The 20,095-nt window shown below is 30.8% G+C and overlaps 1 protein-coding gene across 1 annotated transcript; it reads left to right on the top strand.

Moving 5' to 3' along the window:
* Positions 1-3,130: 3,130 nt before the first annotated feature.
* Positions 3,131-8,103, top strand: LOC100811463 (probable alpha,alpha-trehalose-phosphate synthase [UDP-forming] 7). Its single transcript, XM_003539954.5, has 4 exons — positions 3,131-3,490; positions 4,024-6,063; positions 6,509-6,782; positions 7,610-8,103. The coding sequence occupies exons 2-4, from the start codon at positions 4,070-4,072 to the stop codon at positions 7,928-7,930; spliced, it is 2,589 nt and encodes an 862-aa protein (XP_003540002.1). The 5' UTR covers positions 3,131-3,490; positions 4,024-4,069; the 3' UTR covers positions 7,931-8,103.
* The last annotated feature ends 11,992 nt before the right edge of the window (positions 8,104-20,095 follow it).

The following is a 20,095-nucleotide window of genomic DNA, read 5'->3' as shown; positions in this document are numbered from 1 at the left end:
TTTTACCAACTAAACAGTATTTCTTTTCAAATCATGCACCAAGTGTATTATTTTAAAACCTAGATAGACTAGTTGAATCCAAAATCGATGATTAAGTCTCTTGTTGGGTTGGTTATGGTTATGTTATTGACTTGGATTGATCCAGTTAAATTCAATTTAACACTTATTTATTTCAAGATTTTGGAAGCATGCTAGCTTTAATTTGTAAAATAAACAATAATTGCATGACTAATATATGGTTGGACTAAACTTGAAAAAAAATAGAAGAACCAAACTTATGAAATAAGAATAATAAAAGACTAGGAGTACAATTAAAGTTATTTAATATGTTAAAATATATTTTTTCATCCTGATAATATTAAAAATAATTTGATTTTGTAACTACAAAAATTAGTATGTATTCCATTCTCATGAAATTGAAATATATCAAATTTTAACTTACATGTAAGTTTGGATATATTCAAACCTATATTTTATATTTTGTGACGATTTTTCTATAATTTATGGTGATTAAGATTTCTAAGAATTAAAAACTACTAGAAATTATAGAAAAATTCTAACAAATTGTAAAACAAATCATCACAAACATTTATTTTATTTTATTTTTGTAAAATATGGTCATTTTTAACTCCCAATAAATCCTCATGTAGGTTCAAGTAAAATCCAAACCTAGTTCCTCATCAAAATTTGACACCTTTTAATTTTATAAGAACAAAAAATATATTAAAAATTTGCATGTTTAAACATTTTCAATTTTATAAACATAAAAAACATATATTAACTTATTTAATATATTAATAAATTTTAACATGAATTTTAATAACTTTTTATTTATAAAGTTTTTAACCATAATCGATTAATGAATAACAAAACAAAGATACATTGGTAAGTTGTTAAAACTCCCTAATACTTGTTTTATATTCAATGAAAAAAAAAGAAAACAACAACAAACATACATTCTTTAATATTAAAAATGATAAGGTTACTACTTACTAGTATTCGATGGTCTTAAGACAAATGATAAAAATGATATATTTAATTAAATTTTTCATACCAAAATCATTTTCAGATTCTTATATTTATTTTATTTTAATCAAGTATTTGAAATATTTTTCAATTTTATTACATGTCTCTAATCGTCTTACGTTAAATAATGATGTGACAGATGGAGTGTCACGTCATCACACTTTGTCATAGACACCTAATTATCGCATCATCACCTTCAATGAAGTGACAATGATGTGTTAATGACTGGACATGCTGACGTGATACTTCATCTATCACGTCAATGAAAGGGGATTAACAATAAATAGTAAAATGAAACTGATTTTTTTAAATCAATCTGAAAAATAATTTTTTAGTTAACAAATGATAAGGAGTTTTACCAAAATAAACAATTTAATTTTAGATAAAATAATAAATGATAAATTTTATTATTTTATCGAAAATAAAATTAAAAATGGTAATCGTAAATTTAAGTTATGTTTAAAAGCAAATCTTATAAATCAATAAGGAAAAATTGTTTCTCAAATACTTTTATTTGATCAAATATTTGTAAATTTGTCAAAAATATAAAATTAATTAAAATAATTTGATGAACATATTTGAAATTTACTTTTATATAGACTTAAAGAAACTTTATCCTATTTATTTTTTAAGATAATTCCTTATTCAAAATAAGAAATACATTAAATTAATAAGATATTTTTATTGGTAGGAATAAAAATAATACTATTTAAAATTTATAATAATTCACCAATCAATTTATCATATTTAATCAACTAAACTAGATTAATAAGATACTATTAAAGGTGAAAGTAAATAACATGTTACATGTATATATTGATCATAAATCACAAAACACCAATTATATATGATTTAAATAAGTTTTTCATGTTATATATTAAATAAGTGTTTCATATCTGAAAAATAGATTATTTTCATATTATTACCTAAAAATTCATTTTTTGTCAAATACCTACTTAGAAATTTTTTCAGTTTCATTTTACCATTTGTTGTTGTTAGTTGGCTTCTGTTAAGTGATGATGTGGTAGACATGGTGCCACGTTATCACGTTCAATAACTGAGATGTCAATGCCACATCATTGAAGACAACGAAGTGTATATGACAAGACGTGATGATGTGATATTCCGTGAATCACGTCATCATTCAATGGAAGATGACTAATGATAAGTAGTAAAATGAAACCAATTTTTTTTTAAAGTACTTAATTTAAAAAAATGAATTTCAGATAATAATATGAAAATGACCTATTACATGTATGAAAAACTTAATTAAGCTAAAATACTAGTATTTAGTAATCTTAAGACAATTAAAGAATTAATGAGTAGAAAAATTTTAAGTTGAAATTGTATTAAAAATTAAGTGAAATATACTACTATAATACTTTCCAATTAAAAAACTTAACATTTTAATTTCTTAACTGATGGAAGAATTATTCTTAATAAATTTATTAAAATGAATAACTTTTTTTATGATAAATTTGAAATGGATAACTTGAGCTACTAATGAGGAATGGGGAATGAGTAATGAATCACAATGATTATGTTTTTTAAGATTCATGTCATCCATCCCTTGATGCCTCACTCACTAAGTGATTCTAGAACAGTAGTATTTCACCTTTCCCCCCTCTGCGGTGATTTTCCACTTCTCATAAAAAAAACTTTAATTTCCCTTTTTACCCCTGTCCGCGTGGTGGGTGCAACCCAGTGACGCACCAACGTACTCCACCAGTACGTGTTAGGTTCACAGCACGTGCGGAGCGCGTGGTCAATGCTCTCTCCGGGTGTTGCCAGCTGGCACCTGCGTCGACTCACTCGCCTCGCCAACCTTATCCAATTTCTTATAAAGTTCTCCTAACCACACTCACCCCCACATTCTCACTCCCTCACCGTCACCCCCATTGGCCACATTTCACCCCCACCAGTCACTCACAATTACGATACTACCCTCGCGCGTGCGAAAGCGACCTCCCATTGGTCCGTGACGCGAATGCACTACCCTACCGGCGGCACCGTACAGCACTGTAGATAAGAGGTCACGATTATCTTCTGCTTAAAAAAATTAAAAAGAGAGAGAGACAAATAATAGTTTTAATAAGAAAAATTGGAAATATTATTTATTTGATTATTTTGCGTCCACCTCAATTCGTATGAATGTGTTAATTAATTAAATTAATAATAATCGGTTCGAGAAATATTATATTAATTCTGTGAATCTGCGTTTCTATATTTCGTTTCACTACAACGATTTTCCCAATTCGTAATTCATTTTGTGTTGAAAGAAAAGAAGAGAAGAAACAAAGAAAGACGAAGAAGAAGAAGACTAGAGAAAGAGTTTGGGAGAGATCTTGTAAATAAGGAAACCCTAGTTTTTCCTTTTTTTGGGTTAATTTTCCCATTAATTTTCAGCTCCAACCTGCTACTGTTACCAATAAGGAATCTCTTGTCATTGCTTCAATCGAACAAGGTCTGTTTTCAATTTTACGTTTTCTCAATTTTCCTCTGTTGTACCCTTTTCTGTTTTTTGGGGGGAATAAAAAAGGTGTCTTTTTTGTTTTTCCGTGTTTGTTTTTCTATTGGGTTTTCATTTTCATCGATCCTTTTGTGACGGGAAATCGCTGAAGTTTTGATGGAATAATGTTTTTTTTTTTTTTTTGAAACCCTTGTAAAGGGTGTTTGTTCCTATGCTCAAATGTGATGTAACCTATGTTGGGGGTCAAGAATTTGGGGCTTTTGCATAGTATCTAAGATTGGAATATGTCTTGCCGAATTACCATGTGCGTGTGTGTGATGTGTCTGCATTTTAGTATAGTGGTAACTATTTGGCTCCAGGGGAGTATATATGTGACGCTACATAGTGTTATTTGGTTATCACTTAATGAATCCAGTTCTCACGTGTTGATGTTTGAAAATGTGTGTTTGAGGTTTTGAGTTAGGTTGTTTCGTCTCTTCAATGATTAATGAGCTTGTGTTTGCTGTTCTTTTTGTCAATTTTTGCAGAGTGAACGAGTTTTGTGGGATTGTGTATTGTTAGAAAGCTGCAAAGATGATGTCCAGGTCGTATACGAATCTTTTAGATTTGGCCTCTGGGAATTTCCCGGCAATGGGGGGGAGGGAGACTAGGGAGCGGAAACGGATGCCGAGAGTTATGAGTGTCCCGGGGTTTCTCACTGAGGTAGATGATGATCAGGCAGTTAGTGTTTCCTCTGATAATCCATCAACTGTTACTACGGATAGAATGATCATTGTGGCTAACCAGCTACCGTTGAAGGCAAAGCGAAAAGAGGACAACAAAGGGTGGAGTTTCAGTTGGAATGAGGATTCATTGCTTTTACAGCTTAAGGATGGACTCCCGGATGACATGGAGGTTCTTTATGTTGGTTCATTACGCGTTGACATTGATCCAGCTGAACAGGATGATGTATCACAGTATTTATTGGATAAATTCAAATGTGTGCCGACTTTTTTACCCGCTGACGTTTTGGCAAAATTTTATGACGGCTTCTGTAAACGGCAGTTATGGCCACTTTTTCATTATATGTTACCATTTTCAACAGATAAAAGCCACCGATTTGATCGTTCTTTGTGGGAAGCTTACGTGCTGGCAAACAAGCTTTTTTTTCAGAAGGTAGTTGAAATAATAAACCCAGAGGATGATTACATTTGGATTCATGATTATCATTTGATGGTGCTGCCAACTTTTATAAGAAGGCGTTTTAACAGGGTTAAAATGGGATTTTTCCTGCATAGCCCCTTTCCATCATCAGAGATATACAGGACTCTTCCGGTCAGGGAAGAGATACTGAAAGCTTTACTAAACTCTGATATCATCGGATTCCATACCTTTGACTATGCTCGTCATTTCCTTTCCTGTTGCAGTCGTATGTTGGGTCTGGAGTATCAGTCAAAGAGGGGTTATTTAGGATTGGAGTATTATGGAAGGACAATCAGTATTAAGATTATGCCTGTTGGGATTCACATGGGTCGAATTGAGTCAGTTATGAGAATGGCAGATGAGGAATGCAAGGTAAGGGAGCTCAAACAGAAATTTGAAGGAAAAACCATCTTGCTTGGTATTGATGATATGGACATTTTTAAAGGCATAAATTTGAAGATTTTGGCTATGGAGCAGATGCTCAGACAGCATCCCAAATGGCAAGGAAGAGCTGTTCTGGTCCAGATAGTTAATCCTGCTAGAGGTAAAGGGATACATCTGGAGGAGATACATGCTGAAATACAAGAAAGCTGCAACAGGATCAACAGAGTGTTTGGGAGACCTGGTTATGAACCTATTGTTTTTATTGATAGAGCAGTTCCTATTGCTGAAAAAGTTGCTTATTACTGCATTGCTGAGTGTGTTATTGTCACAGCTGTAAGGGATGGAATGAACCTAACTCCTTATGAGTATATTGCATGTAGACAGGGAATATCTGGTTCTGAATCATGTTCCAATGTCAATGACCCTAAGAAGAGTATGCTAGTAATATCAGAATTTATTGGGTGTTCTCCATCACTTAGTGGGGCAATCCGTGTCAATCCATGGAATGTTGAAGCAACTTCAGAGGCAATGAATGAGGCCATCTCAACTGGTGATGGAGAGAAACAGTTGCGGCACGAGAAGCATTACCGTTATGTCAGCACTCATGATGTGGCTTACTGGTCACGTAGTTTCTTGCAAGACATGGAGCGGGCTTGCACAGACCTTCTAAGGAAAAGATGTTGGGGAATAGGTCTTAGCTTTGGATTTAGAGTTGTGGCACTTGACCCTAATTTTAAAAAGCTCTCAATCGATGCTATGGTTTCAGCTTACAAGAGGGCAAAGAATAGGGCCATTTTGTTGGACTATGATGGTACTGTGATGCCACAGAACTCCATTAATAAGAGTCCAAGCAAGGAGGTCTTGTCTATTTTGGAATCACTTAGTGAAGACCCCAAAAATGTTGTTTTCATTGTTAGTGGACGGGGGAGGAATAGCTTAAGTGACTGGTTTAATTCCTGTGAAAAACTTGGAATTGCTGCAGAACATGGGTACTTCTTGAGGTCTGATCTCTCACTCTCTCTGACATAGCATCTCTTTTTCTTTTCTCTGTTTTGCTTAGTATTAGATGATCAAATATTTCTTATTGTATGTGTCAATATGAAACATATTTTAGCCACCTTCGTACAATGAATACTATAGAGTTGGAAAGTGTCATTTCTTTTTGTCTGTATAAATCAGATTACAGTAATTTCCTTTTATTCTCAGTTTGACCAAGGTCCATTTGGTGGAGATCAAAGTGATTTTAAAGTCTAATGTAATAGTATCCAATATAATTTGAAACATTTATCTCTGGTTTTGCAAGTGCTGTTAGTAAGTCATACTACCGTGTATTTTAAACCATTGTTGAGACTGCTGACATTGGCTTCTGACAGTCATGCCAGGAAGAAATTCTTGTTGAATGGTATTTTATTTCTGAAAATGTTTTTCACTACCTCCTGTATTCAGATGGTCCCACAATCGAGAATGGGAAAATTGTGGTAAGAGCTCCGACTTTGGATGGATGCAGATTGCTGAACCTGTAATGAAACTCTATACAGAGGCGACTGATGGTTCCTCTATTGAAAGAAAAGAAAGTGCTTTGGTCTGGCAATACCGTGATGCAGACCTTGGTTTTGGATCTGCTCAGGCTAAGGAAATGTTAGATCATCTAGAAAGTGTTTTGGCCAATGAGCCTGTTGCTGTGAAGAGTGGCCAGTTTATTGTTGAAGTAAAACCCCAGGTATATATAATTTCTGTATTTGATTTATCTTAGAAGAAAATGGCTCTTTTTATTTACTATTGATTAATATTGAAATCTCCTTTCGAAAAAGCTTTCCAGGGTTTGGATTTTTTCTAAGTTATGTCATACTCTAAAAAAGAGCATATGTACAGCTTTAGTTCTATATATTTTTCATTATGTGATGCATTATATTTGTTCATTCTGCTTTCCTATTTTTCTGGTGGCAAATTTAAAGCTATAGATATCATTCAGTAAACTATGACAACCCACTATATATTGATTTTGGCGTCTGAAGTAGGAATCAACCTTAAGATTCTTTCATAATAAATATGGTTTGTGTGAGCTGCTGAGAGCTCATTAATGCTTCTGCAATTTTATCATTGTGATGCTATTTCTGCCATTAATTTGTTAAAAGAAAAAGTGGTATAGGTTTGGTGGAACTTCTTGTTATAAAACAAAAATAAGAAAAAGATATGGAGGAACTTACAAAGAATATTGTGTTCTTTTAATTCTATTTGGTTATACTAAAAGCATATAATAAGAGTACTTTCCATCCACTTGACCAAAGAACCTGGACCATTTCATCCCAGTCTCAGATATTCTCTTTCATACTTCTGATGTTCTTTTGGATACAGTTTGAAGCTTTTGAAAGGGTTCTTAGTGGTTAAACTTTCAACTAGAATATCAAATTCGTCCAGCGAGCATAGCAGCCGGTGGTTCTCATTTGACTTTGGCATGAACTTTATAATTGATTTGATATGCTTAAACAATGATGCCACCCTTAGGGGAAAGGACTCATCTGATTCCATTTCCTGTCTGTTTTGTAGGATGTGAGCAAAGGCTTAGTCGCCGAGAAGATATTTTCGTCAATGGACGGGAAGGGCAAACAGGCCGACTTTGTGTTGTGTGTTGGTGATGACAGATCAGATGAGGACATGTTTGAGATAGTTAGTAGTGCCATCTCAAGGAATATTCTTGCCACCAATGCTTCTGTGTTTGCTTGCACGGTTGGACAAAAACCAAGCAAAGCAAAGTATTATTTGGATGATACAACTGAGGTAACAAGCATGTTGGAATCTTTGGCTGAAGAATCAGATGCTTCACCCTACATAGAAGAAACTGGAGATTCCTCTCGGAGGCAAGTGTGAGTTGAGGTTGAGGTTTCTCTTATTTTAGGTGATGATTTTTTTTTTAATTGGGATGTAATATTCGTGGTGATATTTGGGGCGTTTGCAGAGTATGTTTTCATAATATTTTTTTTTCTTTTTTGGTTTTTCTTCTATTATATATTACATATATTTTTGGGAGAATCCCGTCATTATTTTCTGTTGCAGTCATTGATAGTTTTATTATTTTAGTTGTGGTGTAGCAGATAACAAGGATGCTAATTTTGATTTTTTTATATTCTATAACAAAGGAAGAAAAGAGTGAAAGCTCTTCTTGCTTGGCACCAGCAACCTTTCCAAAAGCTTGCTTATATATTGATTGGATATGGTAAAATTAGATTTTTAATTTGGAAAAAATAGTTTATTCAGAGAATATTCCTAAAAGTGGACCATAATAAGAAAGCCAACAATTTTTTAGATTTTCAAAAGTATATTCTTTTGAAAATAATCGAGGCAAGTTGAGCATTAAATGTGGTCACTTGTTTTTTAGCATTAAATGTGGTCACATTTTTAGTTGGGACGTGAACCTTTATTTTTGTTGTGACTGGTTCCTTTTTTGAGCTAATCTTCGTTGGTAGAAGCGTACAATATGATATTTAGTATAGCTCTTGCCTTTAGGTGCTATTAGTAAAGGTGGTTAGGGTATGTTGATGTTGTATCAGATTGATTTCGCACTTTGCATATTACTGATATCAGGCTTTTTAGGGTATAATGGGTACTGCTTAATTTGCTGAATAGATTAGATTCACTATAAAGGGAAGTAAATTTCTTTTTATGCTTCTATTTTTGCTATTTACAAGATTTGAATAAAATTCATTGTCAATTGGACAAATTAGTTTCCTTTAGAGAGTTATCACTTAAATTTTTATTGTATGAAAAAATTATACAAAAGGATTTTTGTAAGTAACTTGATATTGCTGGAGAGGTTGAAAAAAGTAATTACAACCTATTTTGGCGTAATTTATGCACTATTGGCAAAAATTTGTAATTTATGTACTATTGGCAAAAATATTACAAATTTGGATTAATTAAAATTTTAGTCGCTCAATTTTTTATATAATTTTCAGTCCTTCATTAATTAATTTTTTAAGTAATTTTTGTTCTTCTATTTTTGTCTATTTTTAAGTCCCTTGTTTATTTTTAATTTGAGACTATTTTTGAGGAATAAAAATAAATAAGAGACTAAAAATAGACAAAAAGTTTTAAATAAGCTACAAATAATGATGAAAAATTAATAAAGGACTAAATAGCCAAAAAAAATCCAAAAATTATAATAGCAAAAAGTTTCAGCGGAGCTAAAACTTAATTAACCCTACAAATTTTCATTCCTTGGATTTTAAATACACAAAGATTCTTCCAGAGAACTTTGAACAGCCTCTGGCAGCAACGTATTATTGCTAAACCCAAACTATAACAATTCATTGGAATATATTTAAAGGAAGATGAAGGATTAGGATGTATCCATCTTTCATTTTGTGTATGTTCTTACTGGATCTAGTTCTTCTAAGTTGGATAGGGTAAAGTAATTTTAATTTTTAATGAAAAAATTATAGTTGATAGGTGGCGAAAATTATAGATATTTTAAATATTATTTTTCTTACTTGAAGTCCAATTTATGCTCCAACATTAGGTCGATTTGAATGGAAATTCACTTGAATCATATACGCATGATTTTGATTTTAAGTTTTATGAAAAAAAGTTATTAAGAAAAAACATTGTACTAGTCAAATCAATTTTTTAGCTAGAAATTACTCATTAATAAATATGACATGTTAAGAGAATGTTACATCATAATCTGACATATTAACAGAATATATCATCACCTAATGAATCTTCACTTACAAATAATATTGAAACCAAACAAAACATACAAAAAGTCAGAAAGTGAAACATAAAAAAAAGATAGTTTAGATACTAAAATCAATATCAACTATTTTGCAAGTATGAAAAATATATGTAAGTAAAAAATCTACTAACTACTAACATTAAAAAATTTAATACACATTTACTTTGCCGGCCAGTGGGTCTCTCTCTTCATGTGGGTCCAATGTTTGTAGGTTCTATAAGAATCATCACGTTTTCTACATGCGGTGCCATCTAATTCGGACTTAACAAAAAAAATGGTCCAATCATATCTGTGTCCATGGATTTTTAAATTTTAAAATAAAAATGGCACGTTGATGTTTCATGGAACAGCAATGTAGGCCAATTTTAGGTGATCAAACAATAAATAAAGGTTTTTCACAATCCCACCCTTTGGTGGTGTCTACATCTTGGAAGAAAAAAGAGAAAGATACTGAAAAAAATAAAACCGTGACATGTAATGCGATAAAGAATAAAACAGCGAAGGGGTGCAAAAGTTAGCTTATATATCGAAATTTTGTCCATATAAAAATGCTATTAAGTGATGATAAGGTGGAGCTCAACTAAATACCATCTTTTTTATTATTTCGAAGGCATGCGTGAAGAAGATGAAGGAGTGGAAAGTGACATTGAGGATGGAGAAGAAAGAGTAGATTGTGGTTGAAGGAAGTGGACCTTTCCTCTATCTAATCCCTCCCTCCTTATTTTCAAGAATTTGTCTGGTTGCAATTGTTGTCCTTTCACCTGTTACAATCCGAATCAGTAGTTACGTGCTGGAGCTTGCAAATTGTTTTTTTCTTGTTCTTTTTCTATCCCTTCTTTTTATGTTCTGCTGATGGAAGCAACAATATTTGTCTTAGTTGGGCCTTTTGACCAAAAAAGGAAAATAATTTTATTTAGAATTTATCAATCATGATAGTTTTTCAATTAATTTTCAAATGATAGTAAGTCGAAGGATTCTCACAACTTTGAAGTACGAAGTCATATTTTTTTTTTGGGATTCTACCTTTTTCTAATGTCAGTAAAATATTTAATGATTTATGGGATTTTATTTTATTTTTAAGTTTTTTTTACATAAAGTCATAAATTTCTAACTACTTCAAAGTCGAATTACATTTTTAAATTTTTTTTAACAAAATTTGGAATGACTCTAAAATTATTTTTAATTCTACAACTTTTCTATTATTGTTTTATTTAATATTTTCTATATTTTTATTACTGATATCAACAAATAATATTAACAACATTTATCAAATAATATTAAAGTCATTTTTAATATTTTTTTATTAATTTATACATTTATCAAGTAAACTAATAATTTCATGTGACTTGATAGTATTATTAATTTATTTTATTTTATAAAATTATTTTAATATTAACAACAACAAATAATTTACTAATAAAAATAGTTGTTAAAATAAAAATAACATAATACATTAATATAAATTGAACAATACAAATTAAACACAAATATAAAATTAAAAAGTAGACATAATGTTAGGTGTCAACTTGCTTGTATGAATAATTACTAAGATTACATCCTTCACTTTTACACAATGAGCATTTTTTCGGCTTATTTGAAATTGGTTCGTCCATATCATTATGAATAGACTAGTGGTTGGCCTTCTCGATGTGTCTTGTCTCTTCGAAGAATCAAATATAAAATATGAACCTGAATATTGAGGTCATTTTTTCTTCACTTTCAAGGGAATGAAACTGATGCCAAACAAGTTTGTAAATGTATATCATGCAGATTTTGATGATATTAAAAAAAAATTGCTTGATAATGAGTGTCATCATAAAAAAGGGGGAGAATGTGAATCATGCAAGTTTTGATGATGTCGAAAAGAATTCACTTAATAATGATTGTCGTCATAAAAAAAGGGGAGAATGTGAATGTATGAATACATGATTTTGATGATGCTAAAGAAGAATCAAACAAGATTGCTTCAAAGGAGAAGCATTGCTTCAAGATTAATACAAGGTTGCTTCAACAAAGAAAGCCTTGCTTCAAGATTAACTAAAGATCAAGTCTTGCCTCAAAATAAAGTGTTTCCAAGACATCCAAGGCTCTGGTAATCGATTACCAAGCAGTGTAATCAATTACTTGAAGACAATTTTTAAAAATAGCTGTTAAAAAGGGTTTTGAATTTGAATTTTGAACCTGTAATCGATTACTAGATGTTTGTAATCAATTACTAGCAACAGAACTCTTGAAATTCAAATTCAAAAGTCATGACCCTTCAAAATATAACTGTGTAATCGATTACCAGAAACCTGTAATCGATTATCAGTGAAAAATTTCAGAAAAAGTTTTTTGAAAAGACACATCTCTTCAAACCATTTTGAAAAGGCACAAAGGGTCTATATATATGTGTGTCTGACTTCAAAAAGCAAGAGAGAGATATTCTAAGAGAACTTCATTGTCATATGCTCTCTTAACAACTCTTGGGCAAACACTTGCAAATCTATTGAGAGTTCATCAAGGAACGTCAAATTGTATTATCCACTCTAAAGGAGAGAAATCTTTCTGTTCATCTCAGAAAGTAAGTTGTAATCAAGAGACTGGTTGTCTCTTGAATTGTGAGTTTCCTGAACACAAGGGAAAGAGATTCCTTGGATGTTCAGAAGTTGTAAAAATGATTTTTATAAAGTTAGTGAAAATCTCAAGTGGGTTGCTTGAGGAATGGGCGTAGGCACGGGAAGTGACCGAACCAGTATAAATCGAGTTTACATTTCTTTCTTCCCTTATCTCATTTATTTTATTACAATCAATCTTTTCTTACGCATTTAAAAGAATATTGTTAAATTGATTGCTTCTTCTTCTTCTTCTTCTTCTTCTTCTTCTTCTGCATTCTAAGTCTATCATTTAAAAGGGAGGTTAAAGTTTGCTAGTGGGAAAATTTTGAAACTTAATTCACCCATCTCTTAAGTTATTGAGGCCACTTTTATAAGTAAATATTTTCCAAATTGTATACAAGGTCAACAAAGTTATCGCATTCTATAATGCAAAAGGCACATGTTGCAATTGCATGCAAGCAAGGAATTTGAAGTGCTTAAAATTGCCCACAATCACTCCACTATTCGTTCAATTTGACAATGCATGCCATTTCTAGTCGACCAAGTCGGGTATTTGCAATCTCTCGAACCTTAAACTCCCCTGCCTCCCGAATGTACATCCAAACGTAGTGTGAGCTAACAGTGCGTCAATTTTCTTGTATCATGACATATACCTCTTTAGAGTACTAATGTTCTGCCTTTATCATGTTCATAATTTTCATCACATTAGTAACAAATGAGTCATTTATTTTATCAAATGTTTCCTTGACTAAGGCACTAAAAGGTAATGCTTGGGCTCCTTTCAAAACATAATTAATACACTTCACAAGGTTGGTAGTCATATTCTCATACTATTTCCTTTCATCATAGGCTGGAGTCCATTTACTCTTGGGAATTTTTTCTAACTAATCTACTGCTTGTCAAAACTTTGATCGTAATGCAAGCAACTTTGCAAATCGTGATTTCCTCATCTCATATCCTATGACAAAAGACAAAACATAATGAGTACATAAATATGTCGAACACATAATAAATAAATTATTTGAGGCATGAAGTGCTCAAAATTTTACCCATATTGATGAATTTTTTCCTAAGTCAACATTTTTAAACTCTTTATAAATTTGATGCAATTTGGCGAATGCAGTATACAAAAGTGACATCCGGCCCAATCCACCCAACTCATTATAATATAATGCAAAAATTTGGTTGAGGTGTGACATATTTACTCAAATATTGCAAGAACCACATCCAAGCTTCTTTGCTTTCGCTCTTAACAATTGCAAAAGTGAGTGGAAAAACGTTTTGATTACCATCTTTTGCAATAGTAGTCAATAAAGTACCACAATATTTTCATGTTAAAAATGTGTCATCTACTTTAGCAATCGGTTTGCAATATTGAAATCCTTCGATACATGGCTTAAAATCCCAAAACACACAATTAAGAATCATCTTAGAGGAATCATCCTCACCATCCTCTATTGAACTATATGTTTTGTATCTAACAATTGTACCATGTATAAAGTGTTGAACAACTTTCATCAATATAGGAAGATAACTATATGATTCTTCCAAGTCTCCAAATTCAATTTTGAGTGCTTTTTTTTAGTTGTCCATGCCTTTTTTTGTATGTCACAAACCAAAGCATTGTAGCATGTCTACAATCAAGGTTTTGATTGGGCTACATGATTTGCCTTCACTAAGTCAACAATATTATGAGCAATTATAGATGAGTCTATCCTAACATGATCTTGAGATATGAGTACAGTTGTGCAAGTGTGAATACCATTTATTTTCTTTATCTCCCACCTACGTATTTTGTTGAAGGATGCTTTCACCCTTCACTGACATCCATTACCATATTGTATGTACTTAATAACATAATGCCACTCTTGTTCTCTTCTACATCATAATTAAATCAATGTAGAAAATAAAATTGTTTAATGGCATTGAAAATTTCTTGTTTTGATTCAAATGTCATGCCTTCAAAAAGATCATAAGAGACATTTATACTGTCACTCCCTCTATTATGATAATTAAGGATTTGAGAATTGTAGATCTTTTGAGAGTTGACTATTAATAGTTTCAAAATATGAAGATGATGTGAATTGACTTTGATTGCTTGATTCTCCATTGTCGTGAACCACGTGCTTGTGATCCTCATCACTAAAGTCACTAACATTATCCCTTATTATAGGTTCTTCACTAGACATTTGTGAACAAATAAAAGTGTAATTTAGCAGTAAAAATATGAATGATTTATTGACATCTAATGTTAAATAAAAACATACCACAAAGTTTGTAAAATATGGATGATGGCTTCTATGGAAAATATGGGTGGAGAAGATTGTATTGCAAGCTCGAGTGTTGGATTGTTTTATAATGTTGGAGCATTTTATAATGGAGCCCAAAGTTGTATAGGTTTCATGACTTCAAAGTGACTAAGTCCTTCACGACTTTGAAAGTTGTATGAGTGTATAGTTGAAGTCGTGTGGTATTTGACGACCTTTTCCTTCTTTGTTTGAACTAATGTATGGTATTTTATGACTTCAAAGTCGTGTTGTTCTTCATGACTTCAAAATTATGTCAAGCTCATCCAAAACAAGAATCATCATGTAGAACATTTCTAGGCTTATACAAAACACGAATATTGCCAGGCTCATGCACAAATATTGCCAAGCTCATGTATAGTGTATTGAAGAATCTTAGATTGCATGATATGAAGTTTGGAAATGACTATAGATATCAGATTTGGATATCCTGCACCTTGAAGAATCTTCCCATGTTCAATGCTCAAGCTCGTGAATAACTTACCATGTTCAACTTACCACATTTAAGAACCCTAAACCTACACATTCAAGAAAGATGCATCAGCACCAAACCTACATGTTCAACTTACCATGTGGCATAAGATTCTTTATGTGGAGTCCAATCAAGTGTAACACTAAAGGAATAAGATTCTTTCTCAATTGAACACAAAGGCAAGAGATTCCCTCTCATGAAATGATAAATGCACTATTTTCCTTCATGTGAATGAATCACTTCAGTACCAAAGGCTACTTCATTCACTACCAAAGGACCTTCTTTCTCACATCCCACCTTTCTCATCCTTCTTGTATTCTTTTATGTTTAATTTGTGAAGCAATGGCACATGCACAACCTGGGCCTATTGATGACTCGTTGTTGCACTTACAACATAATCATATTTCCAATAAAGTGTAGGAAGGCAAAGAGATAATGATTCATCCAGGGTGTAATTTTGTGTGGGCTTTTACGCACTTGGGCTAGATAGATTATCACGTGCAAAACTTAATAAATGAAAATTTTTTTGGTCATGTTATAAGTGTTGGGGAAATTGACATTAACCAACATTTGGTTAGTGCATCGGTTAAATGTTGGAGGCCTGAAAAATAGATTTCATTTTTTTTTCATATAGGGAGGCAACCATAACTTTAGAAGATGTGGCCTTGTAGCTAGGCCTTAAGATTAATGGATAGCTTGTAACTGGTGTCAGTACTAGTGATGTAGGTCTTGCTTGTCAGGCCTTATTAAGGGACATTCCACCTGATAAGTATATCAAAGGAAAATTTATTTATTTAACGTGGTTACAACAAAATTTTCAAGAACTTCCTGTTGATGCTAATGATGTTGTGATTGGACAACATGCTAGAGCTCATATCATGATGCTCATAGGAAGATGTTTGACGCAGATAGATCAAGAGCAAGAGTTCATTTCATGTATCTCTTTTTGTTAGCAAATTTAATAGAGGCAAGTCATTATAGTTGGGGTGCAACAATATTAGCTTTCCTTTTTCAAGCTCTAGATTAAGCCATAAAGCCTTTACAAACAAATATCAAAGGATGTTTGTTGTTGCTACTATCATGGGCGTGATACCACATTAAATGCATTGTCCCACACATAGATGACCTATTTGACGAAGAAGTACAACAAAGACTTGGATTTCTTCTTGCATGAAGGTGGTTTCGGTCGATGAGCTAAACAAACATTCTCACCCATACAATTAGACTTATACACATCATATTTGATAGACTACTTAAGAATGAGCTTCCTTTTTATCATTTATATTAAGTATTTCTCATGTTTCTTATTAATTAATAAATATGTCACAATAATAATATATATCTTACAGTTCTTGTGGACACCTTATGAGGCACCTCAAATAAGGCGATTAATTAATAATGTTGAGGTATCTATGATTGTTCATGCAAAAGTACCTCTCATGTTTTGCAATTGCGGAATGACATGCAATAGATATGATCATGAGACAATTTGGGCTATGATAAAATATTCTAGATGATACACTAAACCTTGATGAACTCCACGACATAGATGAGAGGGAGAATAAATATTTTTTGGCCTTACCATCATTGTTAATGGAATAATTGGAATGATTATATTGTTCAAGGTGAAGTTCACCATGGTATTTTCCACGAAAATTCAGAATACATGCAATGGTATGTACATCGAAATAGATAATATATATTACATGAGGGGACACCATCTATTGAGGTTGTAAGCTTACTTAAGAATTTTAATAAATTATTAAGTTATTATTATTCATTATTATTTCTAACTTGATAATTCTTAATTTTTAGTATTATCCTACTCATCACCACCATCAACCACATGTTGAACCCAATGTACCTCTAGTGCATGTTTATGGATATATGCCCCCAACATCATCAATCACATGCACAATCTATTTATCAATCAACAGTCTTCTTTGGATATATGCCTCAAGGATGTGAACAAAGTTTTCAAACACTAGGAGTCTCATCATATATACCTCAATACTCATTTCAAGTTCTTTCTATCTCAAATATTTTTTAAGGACACTCAAAAATGTTTGTTATCACATTCAATACTTCATCATATGCGTACAACCTGCCACCATTGAGCTATTATTATCGTTCATCATTACCTACTCAAATGTATGACATGGGTTATGAGGATGAGGAGGAAGATGATGATAACAACAATAATAAGGATGATGATGATGATGATAATGATAATGGTCATGATGGTGATATTCATGATCATCAACAACAACAACAATAAACGGTTAGATGTAATCATCCTAAAACAAAAGGAGGAAGAGGTTGTAAAACAAGAGTTCAACGACCAATAACAAATCAAGTGCAACAAGATGAAAAAAATACAACACTTATCTAAAAGAACTCGTTGTGAGATAACATTCCATTATTAATATTTTTCTTAAAAATATCAATGTGCAATATTTCTTTATTTAAATTTAAGTCTTTTATTTTCATCATTTTTTTAATCTATGAAACAAATAATAATCCCTAATATTAGTAACAAAAATATAAAATATTAAATCAAACAATAATAGAGAAGTCATAGAATTAAAAATAACTATAGAGTCATTCCAAATTTCTTTTTAAAAAAATGTAATGTGACTTTGAAGTTGTTAGAAATTTATGCCTTTAGATAAAAAAAATTAAAAAAGAAACTTAAATCCCAAAAGTCATTAAATTCATATTAAAAAAATTAAAAAAAAAATTCAAAAGTTGTAAAAATTTTTACGACTTCTTACTTCAAACTCGTAAGTATCCTTACGACTTACTTACATTTGTAAATTAATTCAAAAAACACCCTCATTTGATAAATTACAAATAAAATTATCTCCTTTTGGTCAAAAGGTCATCTTATTGATTTTATGATATTGTATCTTGCCATATATATACTCTTATGTTGCACAAAACTTTTCCTATTTTATTTTATATCAAAATTTTCCTTTATTCATTTCTTCTTGAGTTCGAACTTGAAACTTTTGATTAAATTAGAAGAACTCTTAGCCAATTGATTCACACAATTGGTGGCATATGCTGGTTACAACAGTAGTTGGGTACTAAATAGCTGCAACCTTTTTTTAAATGCCAAGGTTTATAATGTTTGTGCCCAATCTACATTCTACTTGATCATTGTGGAGGCTTTCTCATTTTATTGTATTCTACTTGATGAGTTTGTATGAACTGATGAGTATATATCATGAAAAATATTATTTGGTATTATTATTAATGATTTTCATCAATTAGTTTAATTAGAAATAACAAAATCATATCTCGTGACTTATTTATTAATTAGAATTTTTAAGTAAATCAATTTAGCCTTTAGATTATTTAAAATTGAGTGATTGAGATTTGGTGTAAAATATTAATTTTATACCTGATGTAAATAAATCTTATCCCTATATATGTGTGAAAGAGAAGAGATCAAATTACAGTGGTATAATCTTAACAACTATTACATCATTTTTATAACTTGATATATAATGTGATTTTTATTGATTTAAACGTTGAATTATATCTATATATTATCAAGATTGTCAGTGTTAAATCTTTTGAAAATCGAACACAACAAGAATGTAACCAAATGATCCATATTTTAATATATTTATATTATGTTGATTTTAATTTATATGAACGAGGTAGCAAATAATTTTGAATTAATATGAAATTTTACATATACGATATATGTAAAAGGAAATTTTAATCCAACAATGAGTTCTAAAAAAATATTATTCAATTAAAAGTTATAAAATGATGTAATAGTTATTAAAATTACACCAATATAATTTAATTTCTTTTATATTTTTTATGCTTAAGACGATCTTATATATATATATATATATGAGAGGGGGCTACATATAAAATATTAAGGTTCATTAAAAAGTATGTTAAATTTATACAAAAAATTCGTAATTATATATCTCAAAATCATCATTCACTTGCGGTCTATTTAGATTATAAATCTGTCCAACGCACAGGTTTATTTAGAGCAAAATAAGAGGAGTGTCGGGTGCAATTTGAAAAAAACACAGGAGATGCGAATATAATTTACTCTTTATTATATTGTCAATTAATTTAGTGTTTTTGTGACGCAAAATACATAGCATAATCGTGTTTTTATTGTGTATTTTTAAAACATGCATACAATAAATGTGATTTTACTATGCATTTTGACTCACTAAATCACATTTCTTTTGTTATTTTTTTAAAAAAAGAGTATATTTGTAATAGTAGTTGAATTAAGTATCACATAGATTATATTTTTTAAATTGAATTTGAATAAATTATAACAAGAAGTTAAAAAATGTGTTTTCATGGGGCGTAGGAAAATAGAAGGAGGACAAAGAGTGTCTTTTTTTTCCTATTTTTGAGTTTTCACAAAGTCAGTGGTGGGAATAGCAGTCTATGAGTGAGAATAGAAAAGCCCAAATTTGGAGAGCAAAATACATACTCAACTAGATTTTAAATCTGTCCAACGCACAGGTTTATTTAGATTATAGATATTATTTCATATTTTTTTAAAATATGTAAATAAATAAAAAATTATAAATTCTAAAATATTTAATAAAATTAAATATAATTATATTAAAATTGATTATAATCAATTATATTTTTATTCAAACAATTAAGGTTCTTAAACTTTATTATGATTTTTCATTTTTCTTAAATAGTTGTAGTGATTCAGTACTTTATAAAAATATTATTATTATTATTATTATATTCATAACGAGCAATTTTAAGATATTATGACTTTTTATTGTTTTAAATTTAGACATAGCTTAAAGAATAATAAATATTTGTTATGTATGTTAAATAATAATACTATTATTATTATTGTTATATTTTTGTATATTATTTATATAATAAATTTAATTAGTGTTGTGAATTATGTATTAT

This window comes from Glycine max, chromosome 12 (genome assembly GCF_000004515.6).
Source record: "Glycine max cultivar Williams 82 chromosome 12, Glycine_max_v4.0, whole genome shotgun sequence".
In the NCBI taxonomy this organism is placed as follows: domain Eukaryota; kingdom Viridiplantae; phylum Streptophyta; class Magnoliopsida; order Fabales; family Fabaceae; genus Glycine; species Glycine max.
This window is presented reverse-complemented; position numbering and strand designations above follow the sequence as displayed.